This window comes from Dipodomys merriami, unplaced genomic scaffold (assembly GCF_024711535.1).
Source record: "Dipodomys merriami isolate MVZ:Mamm:240054 unplaced genomic scaffold, mDipMer1.0.p SCAF_11, whole genome shotgun sequence".
NCBI lineage: Eukaryota > Metazoa > Chordata > Mammalia > Rodentia > Heteromyidae > Dipodomys > Dipodomys merriami.
The window spans coordinates 38,809,722-38,828,123 of NW_027202382.1; the positions used below are offsets into that span (position 1 = coordinate 38,809,722).

At 40.1% G+C, this 18,402-nt stretch overlaps 2 protein-coding genes across 3 annotated transcripts in view; both read right to left on the bottom strand.

Annotated features, from left to right (window-relative positions):
• The window catches only part of Rc3h2 (ring finger and CCCH-type domains 2), a 64,885-nt gene extending 55,682 nt beyond the window's left edge, over window positions 1-9,203 (bottom strand). Inside the window, exon 1 of one of the 2 annotated variants that reach the window (XM_070013140.1) lies at window positions 8,955-9,203. The gene's annotated coding sequence lies outside the window, so the exon portion shown is untranslated. Of the gene's footprint in view, window positions 1-562; window positions 585-8,954 lie in introns of those variants that run through there. The other variant, XM_070013147.1, reaches the window with a different exon arrangement.
• Window positions 9,204-12,280: 3,077 nt separating this feature from the next.
• On the bottom strand, window positions 12,281-18,058 carry Zbtb6 (zinc finger and BTB domain containing 6). Its single transcript, XM_070013159.1, has 2 exons — window positions 17,963-18,058; window positions 12,281-16,111 (listed from the first exon to the last, which is right to left on the bottom strand). The coding sequence occupies exon 2, from the start codon at window positions 16,100-16,102 to the stop codon at window positions 14,828-14,830; it is 1,275 nt and encodes a 424-aa protein (XP_069869260.1). The 5' UTR covers window positions 16,103-16,111; window positions 17,963-18,058; the 3' UTR covers window positions 12,281-14,827.
• Window positions 18,059-18,402: the final 344 nt, after the last annotated feature.

The window sequence follows — 18,402 nt, forward strand, 5'->3', positions numbered from 1 at the left end:
TGAAATAGTCATTAAAGTGTTTACATATTTTTCTTAATGACTATAAAAACAAGCAGATTAACTTTCCACATTCCATTTTTTCTTTTTTGCCAGTCCTTGGGCTTGAATTCAGTGCCTGGACCCTGTCCCTGGGCCTCTTTATGCTCAAGGCTAGCACTCTACCACTTATACCACAGTGCCACTTCCAGCTTTTTTGAGTAGTTTATTGGAGATTAGGGTCTCATGGGGACTTTTCTGCCCCAGCTAGCTTTGAAAGGTAATCCTCATATCTCAGCCTCTTGAGTAGTTAGGATTATAGATGCCTGGCCTTCACATTCCATTTTTAGAAACACAAATTACTTTGGATTGCCAAGGTGTTTTTTTTTTTTTTTAAGTATTCCTCTTAGATAATCACTATCCCCAAATATATCAAAAACCTAAGAGCTGGTAACTTTTGAAAACTATTGATCAAAACAATACTGTAGGGCTAGGATGTAGTTCAGTATTATATCACTTATTTAGCATGCATGAGGCCTTGGGTTCAATCTCTAGTACCACACACAAAAAATGACAGCTTTCTCACCTGGAAAAAGACATTGGTCAGGACTTGATTCTGAGGCTGAGGTTCTGGAAATCTACAGAGAGGACTGTGTTGAGCTATTTGTCCATAAGTGAGAAAAATACTACTGACTACAAAGTATGGTACACCCAAAGTAAAACAAAGAAAAGAATGTTTACGATAACCTTGTAATATTCTACTTTAATACTTCTGACAAAGTATAGCATTTAGTGATTGATAAATATAACTAAAATATGTCTGGGCTGAGAAGGTGGCTCAGTGGTAGAGTGTTTGCCTTGCATGCTCGAGGCCCTGGGTTTGATTCCTCAGCACCACATAAGCAAAAAGAAAAAAGCCGGAAGTAGTGTGTGGCTCAAGTGGTAGAGTGCTACCCTTGAGCTGAAGAGCTGAGGGACAGCGCCCAGGCCCAGAGTTTAGGCCCTACGACTGGACCAAAAAAATAAATAAATAAGTAAAATAAATAGGAAGTGGTGCTGTGGCTCAAGCGGTAGAGCGCTCGCCTTGAGCTGAAGAGCTAAGGGACAGCACCCAAGCCCAGAGTCCAAGCCCCACGACCAACAAAAAAAAAAAAAAAATAATAAATAAATAAAATAAATCAGGTCCAAAAAAATTAACTTAGAAAAAAAGAAACACTATTCTTATCTAACAATTCTAGGAAGAAAAAAAAGGTAAAATATAAATATCAATTTTTGCAGCAATAATAGTTTAGTTTAGGGAAAACTATAATGAATAAGATTATAAATTGAAAAGGTACAAGGAAAAATAAGAGTGAGAGATTTTTCTTATTTCTAAGATTGAAATCTTTGTCCTAGAATGGGATATAGCTCATTAGTAGAGTGGCTGACTAGAATGCACAAGCCTGAATTTCATTTACATCACAAGTACAAATTTTATTTATCTTCTAACACAAAACACATAACTAAGCCTAACAAAGACAATAGTGAATGAGAAATCTAGGTATTTAGAATAATTCTTGTCCATACAAATATTTATCAACTTAAATATATTAGTCACACAGACTGTTTTAAAATGTAATCAGAATAAGGAGAAGTATATAACTGAAAGTATTCCCAAAACATATAAATGAGCGATTCCAGTAGCCTTTATTGTTTTTTTATTTAAAAAAAATTTTAAAAATGATTCAGTAAGCTGGGGGCTACTGGCTCCCATCTGTAATCCTAGCCACTCAGGAGGCTGAGAATGGAGGATTGCAGTTTGAAGCCAGTTTGGGCAGCAAAGTCTGTGAGACTCTTATCTCCAACAAACTACAAAAAAGCTGAAGTGATAGAAAGCTAGCTCAGGGACAGTGCCTAAGGCTGAGTTCAAGCCCTAGGACTGGCACAAAAATTTAATTGAAAAAAAGCTCAGTAAAAATGAATTAAATGTCTTTCTATGTAAAAAGAACCCTATCTAATACAAAACTTTTCCTTAAACAGCTCTACACAAGATTTTAATACTCATATCTTTATGTGGTTCATTTTCATATTCCCACACTTATTAGTACCATCAATCTAAAAACTAGTTTGCTTCCAACTTTAGAGATGAACACTATGCAGCTAAACACATAATCCCTAAAACTACTTAACAAATTTAATGTTGTTTTCTGGTTGCAGAATTTTGCTAGAAAACTTTGTGAATCCAAACCAAAAAAATGAATTTTATCTTAAATTTACTTTTTTTTCCCCCACAATGTGTACTTATTTGGGAACGTGAATTCAGTTGGGCTAGGGTATCACTGATAATAGGAATCAATGAGCAAGAATTCAGCTTTCCATATCATCCACTGTTTAAAACTACAGTAGAGCATTCCAGAACACACTTTACAGTTTTATGTTATATCCCTTTATCCACATTTTCAAGTATAAGAACACAAGAGCTTTTAATATAATTAATCCTGAGAAGTTTAAGTTCTACTAGAAATTGAATTAACACTTTTTTTTTTTGTCCGTCGTGGGGCTTGGTCTGGGCTTGGGCGATGTTCCTACGCTCTTCAGCTCAAGGTGAGCACTCTACTGCTTGAGCCACAGCACCACTTCTGATTTTCTAGTGGTTTATTGGAGATAAGAATCTCACGGACTTTCCTGCCCAGGCTGGCTTTGAACCGTGATCCTCAGATCTCAGCCTCCTGAGTAGCTAAGGATTACAGGGGCCCAGTGAATTAACACTTTTAAAAAGCTTAAAACTTTAAAAGGCTGGGTGTTAACAGGCTCATGCCTATTACCCTATAATCCTAGCTACTCAGGATGCTGAGCTCTGAGTTAGAAACCAGCCTGGGTAGGAAATTCTATTAGACTCTTTTTTTTTTTTTTTTTGGTTGGTCATGGGGCTTGAACTCTGGGCTTGAGCTCTTCAGCTCAAGGCGAGGGCTCTATCACCTGAGCCACAGTGCCACTTCCAGTTTTCTGGTGGTTAACTAGAGGTAAGACTCTCAGACTTTCCTGCCTGGGCTGGCTTTTAACCATGATCCTCAGATCTCAGCCTCCTCGAGTAGCTAGGACTACAGGTGTGAGCCACCGGTGCCTGGCTCTATTAGACCCTACTGCCAATAAATCATAGAAAAAGATGGAAGTGGAGCTGTGACTCAAGTGGTAGACCACTACCCTTGAGCAAAAGGAGCTCAGGGACAATGCCCAGACCCAGAGTTAAAGACGGAGATCAGCAAGTACACACACACAAACACTCCTCTAAGAAAACTTTGGCAATAAGTCTGCCTGTTCCTCCTGCTATACATCAACAAAATTAAAAACCTTTTATGATGAGGTATAGTGAATATGGTTTTTAAAATGTATTCCTTTATTACTATTAAAGGTAAATTCTAGATTATTCAAGACAAATAAAAATTTTATCTAAAATACCAAAGTTTATTAAAGGTTTAACTAGTGATGACAAAACGGAAGTTCCAATTCTTTTAAAATAATGGTACTTCATCAAACTATGTAAGAATTCTTTTTATAACTATGAAAAATTACAAATATCTTCTTTTTATATTTTAAGAACAAGGTCAATGGCTCATGCCCACAATCCTAGCTACTCAGGAGGCTGAGATCTGAGGGTCATAGTTCAAAGCCAGCCCAGACAGGAAGGTCTGTGAGACTCTTATTTCCAATTAACCCACAAAAGACAGAAGTAGAGCTGTTGCTCAAGTAGTAGAGCACTAGACTTGAATACAAAAGCTAAAGGACAACACTCAGGCCCTAAGTTCAGGTCCAGGACCAGCACAAAAACAAACAAACAAACAAACAGCAAAAAACAAGATACGAACAAGCAACAAGAATATATACAAGAGTATATATTAATTTATAAAACTTTTAGGCTTATAACTGACACATTTATAGTGATTTGACTATTTATAAGGAAATCTAAATTACTTAGTACTGAACTACTTACTCTAAATATACTCACAAAATATTTCAAGTTGAGATAAAATGGATCAAAAAGTTTACAACTGGCTTGGGAGGTGGCTCAGTGGTAGAGTGCTTGCCTTGCATACATAAGGCCCTGGGTTCGATTCCTCAGCACCACATAAGCATAAAAAACCAGAAGTAGCACTGGAGCTCAAGTGGTAGAACACTATCCTTGAACTGAAGAGCCAAGGTACAGTGCCTGGCCAAGTTCAGGCCCCACGACCGACAAAAAAAAAAAAAAAAAGTTTATAACTTGGGAGGAAAAAACTGGGAGACAATGAAGGAAAGGGTGACATTGTCCAATAAGAAATGTACTCATGGGGCTGGGAAGGTGGCTCAGTGGTAGAGCGCTTGCCTTACATGCTCGAGGCCCTGGGTTCGATTCCTCAGCACCACATAAGCAAAAAGAAAAAAGCTGGAAGTGGCGCTGTGGCTCAAGTGGTAGAGTGTTAGCCTTGAGCTGAAGAGCTAAGGAACAGAGCCCACACCCAGAGTTCAGGCCCCATGACGGGACCCCCCCAAAAAAAAACAAAGAAAGAAATGTACTCATGGGCTGGGAAGGTGGCTCAGTGGTAGAGCACTTGCCTTGCATGTATGAGGCCCTGGGTTCGATTCCTCAACACCACACAAGCAGAAGAAAAAAAAAAAAAAAGCTGGAAATGGCACTGTGGCTCAAGTGGTAGAATGCTAGCCTTGAGCTGAAGAGCTGAGGGACAGCGCCCAGGCCCAGAGTTTAGGCCCCATGACCAGACCCCCTCCCCCCCAAAAAAGAAAGAAATGTACTCATTACCTGACTTACATAACTATAATCCCTCTGTACATCACCTTTACAATAACAAAAAAAAGGACAAAAAAGTTCACAACTCTAGATACCTGTAGTAAAAGTATTCTAATTTTTGTATTACCTAATCTTGATAACTAGTTTCTCAAATTGAAGAATAATAAGATGAAGCATAAGAGCCGGGCGCTGGTGGCTCACGCCTGTAATCCTAGCTACTCAGGAGGCTGAGATCTGAGGATCACGGTTCAAAGCCAGCCCGGGCAGGAGAGACCGTGAGACTCCTATCTCCAATAAAACCACCAGAAAACCGGAAGTGGCGCTGTAGCTCAAGTGGTAGAGCGCTCGCCTTGAGCTGAAGAGCTAAGGGACAACGCCCAGGCCCAGAGTTCAAGCCCCACGACTGACAAAAAAAAAAAAAAAAAAAAAAAAGATGAAGCATAAGAATAAGAAATGCTAAATTAAAAGTGGAACCTTAAAAAGGTTTTTGCTTAATTTCCCAATTGATAAGTACCTTGCTATAAGTGTTACTCATAAAAGAATCACAGACTTCTCTCAAATGAAGAAAAGTGTGACTGATTTATTAGCACCAAGCTGCATATCAGCTAAGTACTTTCATTTTCTCTTATTAGTCATTATTATGCAGTCAGTCGAAGACCATGGCACTTGATTTTAAAATGTAATAATATAGTTTATAGCTTTCTTCACTGCTGTGTGGATGTATGTACATATAGTACTTTATAATTCTGCATATAAAAATATAAACATTAGGATTCAGGTCTGTTTATTAAAAGCCACTGTTTTTATTCTAGTTAACATATATAAGAACTATAAGCTACTGAAATGACATAGAATGGTGTCTCTCAAGTCAAATAAGTAAGCATTAAAATAATTAACTTTGGATTTAAAACTAAATTTAAAGCATCAGTAGTATAACTTAGGTTCTGGCCTAAGGAAAACAAAACAAAGCAAAACAAAACAAAAAAACCAAAAACAGCTAATGTAAACAAACTTATAAATTCTAAAACTCAACATCTATACCTGTCAGCAGAACTGGGGGCAGGGAGAAGGAATTAAAGTACATTTTAAAATACTATTATTATATATGACTTAGCTTTAAGTTATAAATAGCTAAGTCTCAAGTTTCATTTTTTTCTGGTGGTACTAGGGTCTGACCTCAGAGCTTGTGCTTATGAGATTGGTGCCCTGCCCACTTGAGCGAAGTCCCCAGTTTTTTGTTTTTTTTTTTGTCTGTTTGGTTACTTTTTTTAAACAGATTCTTATGTTTTTGTCTGGGGCATGGTCTGCGACTGTGATCACCCTACCTATACATCTGGAATAGCTGGAACTGCATGCAGATATGCAACATCACACCCAGCACATTTCTACTTCCTCAATCAATGAAGCTGAATTCAGTCTTTAAAATAAGTGTGAGATAGAACTTTCAGTGCATTTTAGTAGGAATATAATGAGATGGTAACTTCTATTTTAACTTATCTTTATACTTTTTAGTACTAGTTAGGCTTGAAAAATACCTAGTTTTCAGACACTTTTTGATTACTTGTTTCTCCCTCAATAAAGGCAACTATTTAACTTTATATTTCTTATTGCTAAAGTCCTTGGCCTTCTTGGTTATAAGAGGTTATAAGCCTTATTTTGGTTATAAGAGGATACGCAGGAACATTTTAGTTTTCATATATTCATATGTACTTGTTTTAGTTATTTACTTTTGTAGTGTTATTGATCAAAATCTAGGCCTTATGCAAGTACTCTACTACTGAGTCCTCTCTCCTTATGCCTACTTTTATTCAGTTAATTTACTTAATGGAAGACTAATGCTGCTCTAGAATATCAATGTCCAATAAAAATATAAACACAAGATCTTGGTAGTGTTGGGCTTGGTATAGAGTACATGTTTATCATGTACATGTTTGGCCTTGGGTTTAACATCCACCGCCAAAAATAATTAAAATATTTCTGGTAGTTGTATTAAAATAGGTAAAATTAATTTTAGCTAACTCAATTTATCCAAAATACCATTTCAACATATAATCAACATATTTAAATATTTAAAAACTTTGTACCAAGTCTTTGAAATATGATGTGTATATTTTATACTTACAGCATATCTTAACTCACATTAGTTTCATTTCAAGTCCTCAACTGCCACAAGTGGCTAATAGATGGTATTGGACAGTGCAGCTCTAGATTACTACAGATTATATAAAGTAATTCTCAAAATTAACTTTTATTAAAAGTCACACCCTTAAGAAGTCTTTCATTAAGCAAGACCAAAAAAAGACCACAATGATGTAAGTTAAAACATTAATGAGACGGAGCACAATATTTTTAATTTTCAGCTAGCTTTGTTACTACATGCTTCCTTTTTCCATCACTAGGAAGTGAAACTTCAATGCAATCCAACTAAAATGATAGCAAGTACTTATTATAACCTTCTAAGTTTCTTCAGTGCTCTGAGCTATCACATACAATGTAGTTCTGTTTTCAAATGATAAAATCCTGAGTGTAAAGAAAATATGTTTTGCTAAATGACCACAGCACGCTACAAAAGCAGAAAGCGAATTAATGAAAACAGGAACAAAGGACATATGTCTTCTGGTATGTCAGGTTAACACAACAGTAACAGAGGAGGAGAAACTCAGAGGACCTACTAATGAACTGAACTGCAATCACATCCTCAGTAAAAAGCCTCTTTAAATTAGAACATCTGCCTTTTCTAAACACAAATGCAATATGTGTTTACTATTTTGTATTCTAGAAATTTTCCAAACTCAAATTTGGAAAACAGAAACCTCCAAATCAATAAAATTGGCAGTATTAAGAAAATTGTCTTTAACAGGATGTGATGGTCTTTACTTCTTCAAGAACTGAATACGGAAGTAAACAACATAGACAATGTGAGGTCAGAACAGTGTTTGTAGCTTTTTAAGATAAAAGAAGATGAGAACAGGAGACTCTGTGAACTATTCTTAATGATTCAGAAAGTTTAACATTTAAACTTTCTGTATACATTTAACCACGAAAAGGTTGCATTTACTAAAACGTGTTTCTTTGCTTTTCGGGGGGGTCAGGTTAAAATCATATCACTTTAGTGTTTAGTTTGGGGTGAAATCGTATCACTTTCTAAGGTTAATCAAAAGTTCCTACGGGAACTTATATGTGTGACTCACATACAAATAGTAATAAGATTAATTGTAAGCATTTTATCTGAGTTAGAAAGCCATTCTAAGGCACAGAGGGTAGGGGGAAAAAGCGAAAATTACTAAAGGACCTAGGTAAGAATAGTAGGAACTAAAAAAGAGAAACCAGGTAGGTTTCATGAAAATATAAAACAGGCTGAAAATTACTGGATTAGATCTACTTTGTCAGTGATTATTTGAGGCTATTTTGGTGTGAAGGTTTTATCTGCCGATGATATCTTAAACTACAGTGATTTGAAGGATGGAAATGACAGCTACCCTCATCTTCTCTCTTCCTGAAAGCAAAGGATAGAGAAAAGTAGAGCTGTTCCTCTGAGAAACAAAGATGTTCTCTACCATTCTTCTAAGATGGTGGAAGAGTCTCCTCAAGAGGCTTCACCATGGGGGGAAAATGAAAGAGGGAATAGAAGAAAGCCACAGTAGAATTTCCTGGCTGTGTTTCATGTCACTGCTTCTAGTCACATTCCCAGTGCAACCACTTCGGACCGGCCATCTCCCTCCAGGGAGGTGAAGCCCTCCCAGGGCATTGTTTGACCAGGGTCCCTATTTACACCCACTCAGATCGGCTCCACCATCCTTGCGCCAGGGTCTCAGGAAGCCCCAGGGCAGAAAGAGGAAAAGCTGGAACGGGACCAGATTTCGAGGTCCTCTTCCAAAAGCCCCTCTTACTAAGTGCAAGAGGAACGGGAGAAGGGAAGCTGGCCTTGACGAGGGAGGTCCCTTCATGGTCAGAGGTGTCCTCCTGGAGTGTCGAAAGAAGGTGGCCATTGGAGCCCTTCGCTTCGCATCGCAAAAGCCCCACCAGACCAAGGGGCCTGTCCAGGCCCTGGGGTTCGTCCGTGTCAGGTGCGGCCCTCAGTCCCCAACCCTCGGGGGGCACCGGCGGCCGCACCGCACAGGCCACCAGGGCTGAGCCGGGTCTCCCGCCCGACCGCTGGGGACCCGGCACCGAGCCTCGGGCCCGAGCCGCAGCGCGCCCGCCCCCGCCCTACCTGAGGGGGCCCGGGCGGGGTCGCTAAGGGCCGCTCCCGGGAGCCCCGCGACGGCGCGGCTCGGCGACGGAGGCGCCTCGTCTCGCCGGGGCAGAGCTCGGCGGCGGTTTCAGGGCCTCAAACTCCATCGGGAGCTACAGGGACAGCCCCGTTGGCGGCGGCGAAGGCCGCGACGGGGCCTCCTCCTCCTCCTCCCTCCCTCCGCCTCCTCCTCCTTCTCCTCCTCCTCACCACGGAGGCGGACCTGGAGGGATCCCGACTTAGCTCTCGCGAGAAGATACTCTCCACCTCACGCGAGATTACGCAAACCCGGGCGTGAGGGAGGTGGTAGAGGACCGTAGTAGTCCCGACCACCTATACTGCGTTTTAGCTTCCATCTGGCGGAGCGAATCCATGCCGGTCACGTGACGAGGGAGCCCGGGAGTACTGTGGGAGATGCTGGGAAGACCGGCAAGTCGAAAGGATTGATGGGAAACTCCCTGCACGCTCCTCTGCGCTTTGAGCCAGTGTGTTAGGCTCCTATGGTGAAAAGCCTGTGATCCAATGAGCAGAATCTGATAGCGCCAGTGTTACATCCTATTTCACTCTCCCGGATAGAAGTGCTAACCTGACGCCCAACGGATCACCCAGTAACACCCTTACCAAAACTCACCTGATTTCTTTATTACAACTCCTCAAAAGGTGGTAAGGATCAAAATTGAAAAGTAAATGTTGGCATTATGGCTCAATGAATATATTGAAGGATTTTTTTTTCCCATAGCAAACTCTGAGGACCTATTCTCACAGATGAGAATAGAGAACAGGTAGTAATTCATGAATTAACTTACTGCATCAAGTGATTCTTAAATATCTTAGTTTTACTTACATATTATCAAAATAATCCTAAAAAGACGATGAGAAACTGAAGCCAACACAGGTGAAGGGAATGATTATGACTTGTAAATAGTTTACAATGTAAAAACCAGTTGTCCCAGCAAAAAGCTATGGAAGTAAACAATAGAAATTAGGATATAGACAAAATACAGATGGTTAGCTGGGAATGCTTGGGGGGATGATAGAGGGGGGCATGATTGACTGGAATACAGTGTAAACGATGTGTGGACATGTAATAATGAAATCTGGCCCCTCCTATATAACTGATAAAAGCTAAATTTTAAAAACTAAGATAGAAAAAACTATAGTTACACCAGGTGTGATAATGCATACCTGTAATACAGCACCTGAGACCAGAGGATTACAAATTCAAGTTTGCTACATAGAGACCTTTTCACAAAATAAAAAATACATAAAAGGTGGGTGTGCTGATGGTGCATATCTGTAATCCCAGTAATCAGAAGGCTGAGGCAGGCAGATCACAAGGCCATACTGAGCTAGATATTGAGAATAACAAAAACCAAAAAAGTTTCTGCCTGTAAAAGAAGGAAAAACACAAGAAAGATTCATTTACCCAATCCAAACTTTTCTTTCATTATTCTATACTAAGATAAAGAAATGTGCCTACAGGGCTGGGAAGGTGGCTCAGTGGTAGAGCGCTTGCCTTACATGCCCGAGGCCCTGGGTTCGATTCCTCAGCACCACATAAGCAAAAAGAGAAAAGCCGGAAGTGGCGCTATGGCTCAAGTGGTAGAGCGCTAGCCTTGAGCTGAAGAGCTAAGCGGCAGCGCACAGGCACAGAGTTCACGCCCCATGACTGGAAACCCCCCCCCCAAAAAAAAAGAAATGTGCTTACAAAATTGACTTTGTTTGTGTGTGTGTGAATCTTAGGCCATGAACTCAGGCTCTGGGCACTGTCCCCAAGCGTTGTTTGCTCAAGATTAGCACTCTACCACTTGAGCCTCAACACCATTTCCAGCCTTTTGGTTATTTGATACTAAGGAATCAAACCCTCGGCTTCATGAATGTTAGGCAAGCACTCTACCACTAAGCTCCATTCCCAGCCCGTCTAATTTTTCAATGGAATGTTGATGGGTGAGTTTAGGTTATTTTGTCAACCTACCGTGTGTGTGTGTGTGTGTGTGTGTGTTTTTCTACATTTATTGGCTATTTTTTTCATTCCACAAGTCAATGAAATATATATGTAGAGGTGTACGATTTAACCAAGGTATAATGATCACTTTTAAAAATAAAAATCCCATTCCTTTTCTCTGGCATTTGTATTGATGCTTTTAGTTCAAATCTTTTTTTTCATTTGACATACATTAATTTCACTTACTGTTTACATCCATCTACCTGCCTCATGCATCTGGTTTCATGAGAGCAAGGATTTTTATATGTACATGTAAGTTTTAGTACAGGTATACATAATAATGACTGGTGTTTTTGGAATAAATGTGTCCATCTTTGCAATTCAGATGTAGGCAAACCCAAGTTCTCCATGACCATCGCCAATTTATTTTTTGTGTAATCATATATAATAATTAGATCTAAGGAAAAGGGACAAGAGTTTACTCTTTCAACAAATGATCTTCCCCAAATCAGATATGTATGAGACTGAACTCAATGCATTTCTGTCATGTAAGAAAGACAAACATAAGCAGAGTTTAACCGATCAAATTCTACACTTTACTTTGCCATAGTTGTATATTTTAGAGGATTATATTTTCCTGAAAACTTTTAGAAATGTCATGCAAGTAGATATTCTGCTAGGAATGTTTCCAGATTACTGTGATATATAATGGGAATAAATAATATAAATAACAACACCACTTTTACAAAACACCTCCCCACCCAAGCAAAAGTCTCAAAGTGCTCACAATTTTTTACAACCATCAATCAAGGCACAGAAAACTTAAAATGTACTTCCATCCAAAAAATTTCATATATCCAAGATAGTAGATACTGATTCCTAAAAAAATCAGTTTACTCATTCTTCCCATCCCTAGCCCTCCCCTCCAAAATTTTATCTGAAGAAGTCAAAGTAAAGAGATATACTTCAATCACAAACTATTCATGAAAAGAAATTATTTTTATAACTATTAAATGGCCACTCAAGTCAACTGGAAAATTATGGGAAGATAAACCAGAAAAATTCAGCCTCTGTTTCAGGATTAAATATTAATGGCCTGGTAATGACATTACAAATGATCAATATCAAAGTTACTATACAAATACATGTAAATTAAGGAAACTTTACATAGAAGATTAGGAACAATTCAAGTTTGGTGCCAGTGGCTCAAATCTAAAATCCTACCTACTCAGGAAACTAAGGTCAGAGGATCAAGGGTTGAGGCCAGCTTAGGCAGACAAATATTTGACTCATCTCCAATTAGCCAGACTAAAACTAGAACTAGAGATGTGACTCAAGTGGTAGAGCACAATCATGAGTCAAAAAAAAAAAAAAAACAGTAAGAACACTAGGCCCTAAGCAAAAACACAAGCCCAACACTAGCACAAAACAAAACAGAAAGTTCAAGGACAGGCTATCTGTCCAAAGTCATTAATAGCATTAGTTACAAAGTTTTGCTCAACAAATATGAAAACGAATTCTTTAAAGTCTCTCCCAGAATTAAAATTCTATGGACATTAAAAAAAAATAAAAGTACCACAGAAATTATTCTTAACTTTATAATAAAGCCAACCACACAACTATGTTCACTGCTGCACTATTCACTAAGATATACAAACAGGCTGGATACCCCCCAATGAACGAATGGATCAGATAAATGTGATATATACACACAATGGAATTTTACTCATCCATTGCAAAAAAATGGATGGATATGGAAAAAATTGTAAGTCAACCCCAGCGAGGCAAAGAACACGTTTTCTCTCATATGTGGAAGCCAGAACTAATTTATAAATGTACAAGTAACATATACATTTGTATGCAAGTATACACAAATGTATTAACTGAAGTATGGTACTTGCCGGGAAGAATTCAGACAGTGTAATTCCGTAAAAACAACTCACAGTCCAACAAAATGAATAGCAGGAAATTGGTACTTTAAAGGGAAGTGAGGAAGGTAGATGAATGAAGAGAAGACAGGGATAGAAAATACAGTCATAATATTCAATGCATATCCTATAGAGTTAAAATGAGGCGAAGGGGTTAGGTTAGGAAGGGGGAGAATGTTGAAATACAGGTGACATTGATCAAGATGCAGTATATTCATAAAACTCATCTGTTGAATGCTAAATCCTCTGTATAACTACTAAAAGATAATAAAAATATAATTAAAAAACATTTCTAATATTCTTCACAATATTCTTACAAGGTACAAAGTATATTACATTTGGAAACATGGGTGTCAAGACATTAAGTACTGTAGAAATCCTAAATAAAGTTGAGATAAGTAGAGGAGGAATAAAAAGCTTGTAATAAGATATATCTAGTCCAGGCTTCTCTACAAAAAGTAATGCCTGTGTTTAGAAGAGGTGATTAGCCTTTCAATATTTTGATCTGTATTATAACAACAATTTTTTTTTATATTGTATTTAGCAATATTAGAGAGCAATGTCTCAGAACACCATCTGAAATAATAGTCACTAAAGTACACATTCATAGTTTTGGTCTGGCTTTCTAGAAATGCCAGATAAAACCCAGGGATGTTGACGATTTTTGTCAATACACAGTGAATGAAAACTCTAAATGAGAAATTGTGATTAACAGGAGTAGCTACCAACATTTAAACTGTTCATCTGTTGATAGCAGCAACTAATACAAATGATTCAAATTAATGAACGGTTAGGCCATGGTGATGTACACTAATAATCTAGCACTGTAGCAGTTAAGGCAGAAGCATCTTGAGTGTGAGGCTAGCCTGGGCTACACAATGAAACCGTGCTTTAAAATAAAAGCAAAAATAAAAATGTAAATGAACTACTGGTAAACACATGAATGAATCTTAAAAGGCTCATGCTGAGGGAAAAGGAAAAATTATAGTGAAGAAGTACTGTTAGAATTTAGAGCAAGGAGGGAGTAGAGTGCAAATGGATAGGTAGAATAGTTTTGAGGGAGTGACAAAACTTTCTGTATCCCAATTGCAGTGGGGATACAAAAATCTATACATATATTAAAATCCATATTAAATACAACTAAGAAATCGGTCTAATTATGTTACAGTATGGCTATGAAATAATCTGAATTGTGTTCCTTTACGGCTTAAAATAAGTACTTTCAAGAACAAGAGCAGATTGTAAATTAAAACTTTGCTAATCCTAGCTAGGCGCTGGTAGCTCACACCTGTAATCCTAGCTATTCAGGAGGCTGAGATTTGAGGATTATGGTTCAAAGCCAGCCCAGGCAGGAAAGTCCTTGACTTTCAGTAAACCACTAGAAAACCGGGAGTGGCACTGTGGCTCAAGTGGTAGAGCTCTCACCTTGGGCTGAAGAGTGCAGGGACAGCGCCCAAGCCGAGGGTTCAAGCCCCATGACTGACAAAAAAGAAATTGCTAATTAATCCTATCTTTTCAAGTGTCTAGTAATGGATAATAGTGTTTTTAAATTGACTTTTTCTGTCATCATAATTCCAGAATAATTGTATGGTTGTATTTAATTTAAATCAATGGTCTAGAATATGTAAGTCAAATACTGCAAATACTGCTGAATTTTGTCACGGAGATCAGGAATATTTAAGATCAAAAAACTATTTCTCCAGGTATAGTTCTAGGATATATATATATATATATATATATATATATATATATATATATATATATATATATATATATGGGACAAGACAGAATTCCATCAACTTTGTTATGCCTCCTTCCTACAACTTTGGGAACTATTGAAAGTTCAGAAAGAATAGATGAAAAATAAAACATAAAAAATGGGTGGTGAGGGGAGTTCAATAGTATAAGCACTGCCATTTATACAGAAAGATTTGCCAACAGAATGATACAAGATTTACAAAGGAAGTCCATAATATCAATTATAGCAGATTTTGCCTTTTGAGATCAGGTCTAGGTAGTTTTTCACCACTGCTCCTGCCATGAACAGAGGTTAAATGCTTTTTGAGGGCAGATTTGTGCTTGAAATCCATATCACAACAGTGGCATTTATATGGTCTATCCCCACTGTGTATGTTCAAATGGTCCTGAAGTGTGCTTTTAGCTGTAAACGTCTTCAAGCACACAGAACACTGAAAGGGCCGTATGCCCATGTGCCCTCGAATGTGTCGGTTAAGGTTTTTCTTCTGTGTAAATGTTTTGCCACACTGTAAACACAGGAAGAGTTTATGCATCTTAAGGTGACGCAGATAGTTTTCAACATGAAGAAAGCCTCGAGGACACCTGGGACACTGGTGCCTCAGTGTATAACTCTCTTCCAGATTCTGAATCTCATTCACTGTACCATGACTTCCATCAGTATTCTCACAAAATAAGCCCTGACCTTGATTTCCAGGAACATCTGCCACTCTGCTTTCAACTGTAGAATTGATCAGTGAGTGCTGTGTTTCTGAGAAATACATATTTGCTTCTGATGAGGTACAAGGCTGTGGAAACTGCCCATTTTCAACACCTGGTGTACTCATAGACTCGACCTGGAGAATACAAATTTCATTTTCTTTAAAACCTATATCTACAGTAGAGAGATCTGGTGAGGTCATTTCTTTTCTCTCTGATGTCAAGCTCTCTACTGTGGACTGTAATATATTGCTTTCCTCTTCTTTGACATGGAGATCTATGTTTACAGGACTATCTTCTGAAATTTCAATTATCTCACAGTCTCTATCAGAATTTTCTTCTTCATTCTTAACATCCAGGTCAGAAGACTGACATAGGTCAGTGTGCTGATTATTATTTTTCATAGAAAGATCAATTTCCAGATACTTGGACAAAGCTTCTGTACACTTTTCCACGATGTGAACCATCTGAAGGTAACTGGCAGCAGTCAAATATTTCAAAAGTTCTTTTCTTTTAACTTCAAGTGCTCCAGTATAGCAAGAGAGCAATAATTTTCTGCCAACTTCTGCACTCTGCAGAATGGTGATTCTGACATGTTTTGACTGTGTGAGTAAAAATTGATCTCTCATAAAGGTGGAGCAAGCAGCTAAAATCACCTTGTGCCCCTGGAATTCAGTGTCATTAATATAAATTGATACATCACAAAATAAATTCTGCTGTCTCAAAAGATTCATTTTCTGCAGGACCACATCTCCTTGTTGTTCAAACTGGAAGTGCAGAACCTCAGACTCAGCAGCCATGGTAACAGTCTAAACAAAACAAAACACAAACATTGATGTAAAGATAGGGAATTCTGTCTCCTACTGAAATAGGAAAGAATTTCTCTCACCCATCAAGAATCTGAACATAAACTGGAAAAAAACACAAATTCTACTCTGGGTGCCAAATGCCTCTATCAAAACCCAGAAAGTGCCAGGCGCAGGTGGCTCACACCTGTAATCCCAGCTACTCAGGAAGCTGAGATCTGAGGATCGCAGTTCAAAGCCAGCCCCGGCAGGAACATCTGTGAGACTCTTTATCTCCAATAAACCACTAGAAAACCGGAAGTGTAGCTGTGGCTCTAGCGGTAGAGTGCTCGCCTTGAGCTGAAGAGCACAGGGTCAACACCCAAGCCCAGAGTTCAAGCCCCACGACTGACAAAAAAAAAAAAAAAAAAAAAAAACCCAGAAAGTTAAAATGAAGTTCTCAATAATCTAATAGCACAGATTCCATGATTTGTTGCAGAAATGAATTGTAAGTAATAGTTTCTAAGTTTGTCTCCTTGGCTAAAATTTTTTGTCCCCTGTAGTCAAAACCCAATTTTGAATGTCCAGTAACAAGTAGTAATTGGCAAAGAGTACTTAAAACAATATTCCATCTTAGAAACCTTAATGTATTCCCCAAACTTCTTTTTTTTTTTTTGGGTGGGGGGTCCGGTCGTGGGGGCCTGAACTCTGGGCCTGGGTGCTCTCCCTCAGCTCTTCAGCTCAAGGCTAGCACTCTACCACTTGAGCCACTTCCGGCTTTTTTTTCTTTTTGCTTCTGTGGTGCTGAGGAATCGAACCCAGGGCCTCAGGCATGCAAGGCAAGCGCTCTACCACTGAGCCACCTTCCCAGCCCCTCTCCAAACTTCTTACTGTACCTCACTCTTGCATGCCTTCAGGTCTGTCTTCCCCAGAATCTCCTTGACTAAATACTTTCCCTCCTACATTCCAAACAAGCCTTCTGAATTAATACCAGAACATCATTAAGTAGGTTTAAAATTTGTTTTTAAATCCTTAAATTCGTAATTGCTCTCCTCCACCTCTAGGACAGCCATTCATTGTTATAAAGAATGCAGGTTCCTTCGCGATTGGCCCTTAACTCGTCTTTATCATCGTCAGTTTTCCTTAGCCAGCAATAATTTTGACATTGCCAAAACAATGACACCTTTGCATATCATAACAGCGTTCCCGGTTGCTGTGTGTAGGTGAAGGTGGTGGTGGTCGATTCTTGGGGCATGAACTCGGGGCTTGGATCCTGTCCCTAAGCTTTTTTTTTTGCTCAAAGCAAGCGCTGAACCACTTGAGCCACACCCCCACTTCCGGATTTTTCTTTCCTTTCTCTTTTTTAGTGGTTAACTGTAGATAAGAGTTCTCCGGACTTTCCTGCCCGGGCTGGGTTCGAACCCGTGATCCTGAGATCCCAGCCTACTGAGAAGCTAGGAGTATAGGCGTGAGCCAACGGAGCCTGCCCCCGCCTCCCTCCTGTAGTTCTGCGGTTTCTTTAAGCCCAAGCCAAGCAACACTGCGTGTCCCCGCCTCCCACAGGTGGCCAGCGGCCCGGAGCGGGGCGAGGGGCCCAGTTCCTGTCGAGCTCGGGCTCGACACAGCGGCACAACCACCACCGCGGAACTAACTAACCCCGGACCCCGGGCGGTCGGGACGCTCCCGCCCGAGCGGCGTGTGGGGCTTCCCCAACCTCCACCCGGCCACGACCTGGCGGGCCAGGGTCTTCGGCCCCAACGGGGCGCTGGACCGCGGCGCCCGGCGGCCCTTCTCCCCCACCCTTTCCTGCTCTTCCCCCTGCCTCTCCTCTATCCCAACCTCGCTACCTGGATCGTCTCCTCCGCGCCCACTTACCGACTCGGAGAACGAGGGGAGGTTTCCACAGCGGCGGCGGCGGCGGCAGCGGCAGCGGCGCAGGCCGGAAGGTGGGGTTAGCCTGGGAGGAAACACATCCGGGTCAGCCAGCTTTACTTCGGCAATGCCGGCGGGGGCGCCCCGGAAGGACATCCTCCTCCCCCGCCCCAGCTCCTGCAGTAACTGAAGGGCGTCTGAGCGCTAACTGGAGCGTCGTCGCTGCCCTGGTCTCCGCGCGCTGGCCGTGCCCGAGACCTCCCGACCATCCGGAGTCCGGGTGTGATGCTGGATGAGGGCATGACGGGTCGGACTTCCGTCTATGAGGACTATCCACAGCTTGAAAAGAGGAAGAGCGAAGGAGAACCTCTCCCAAAGAAATCTGTATTCGGGCTTCTCGGCCAGCGCGGAACCTTTGAGTACCTTTCCCCCTCCGACATCGC

Bases quoted from the DNA above. Each gene is read 5' to 3' on its own strand.
- Zbtb6 (XM_070013159.1), bottom strand. From the start codon at position 16,102: ATGGCTGCTGAGTCTGAGGTTCTGCACTTCCAGTTTGAACAACAAGGA.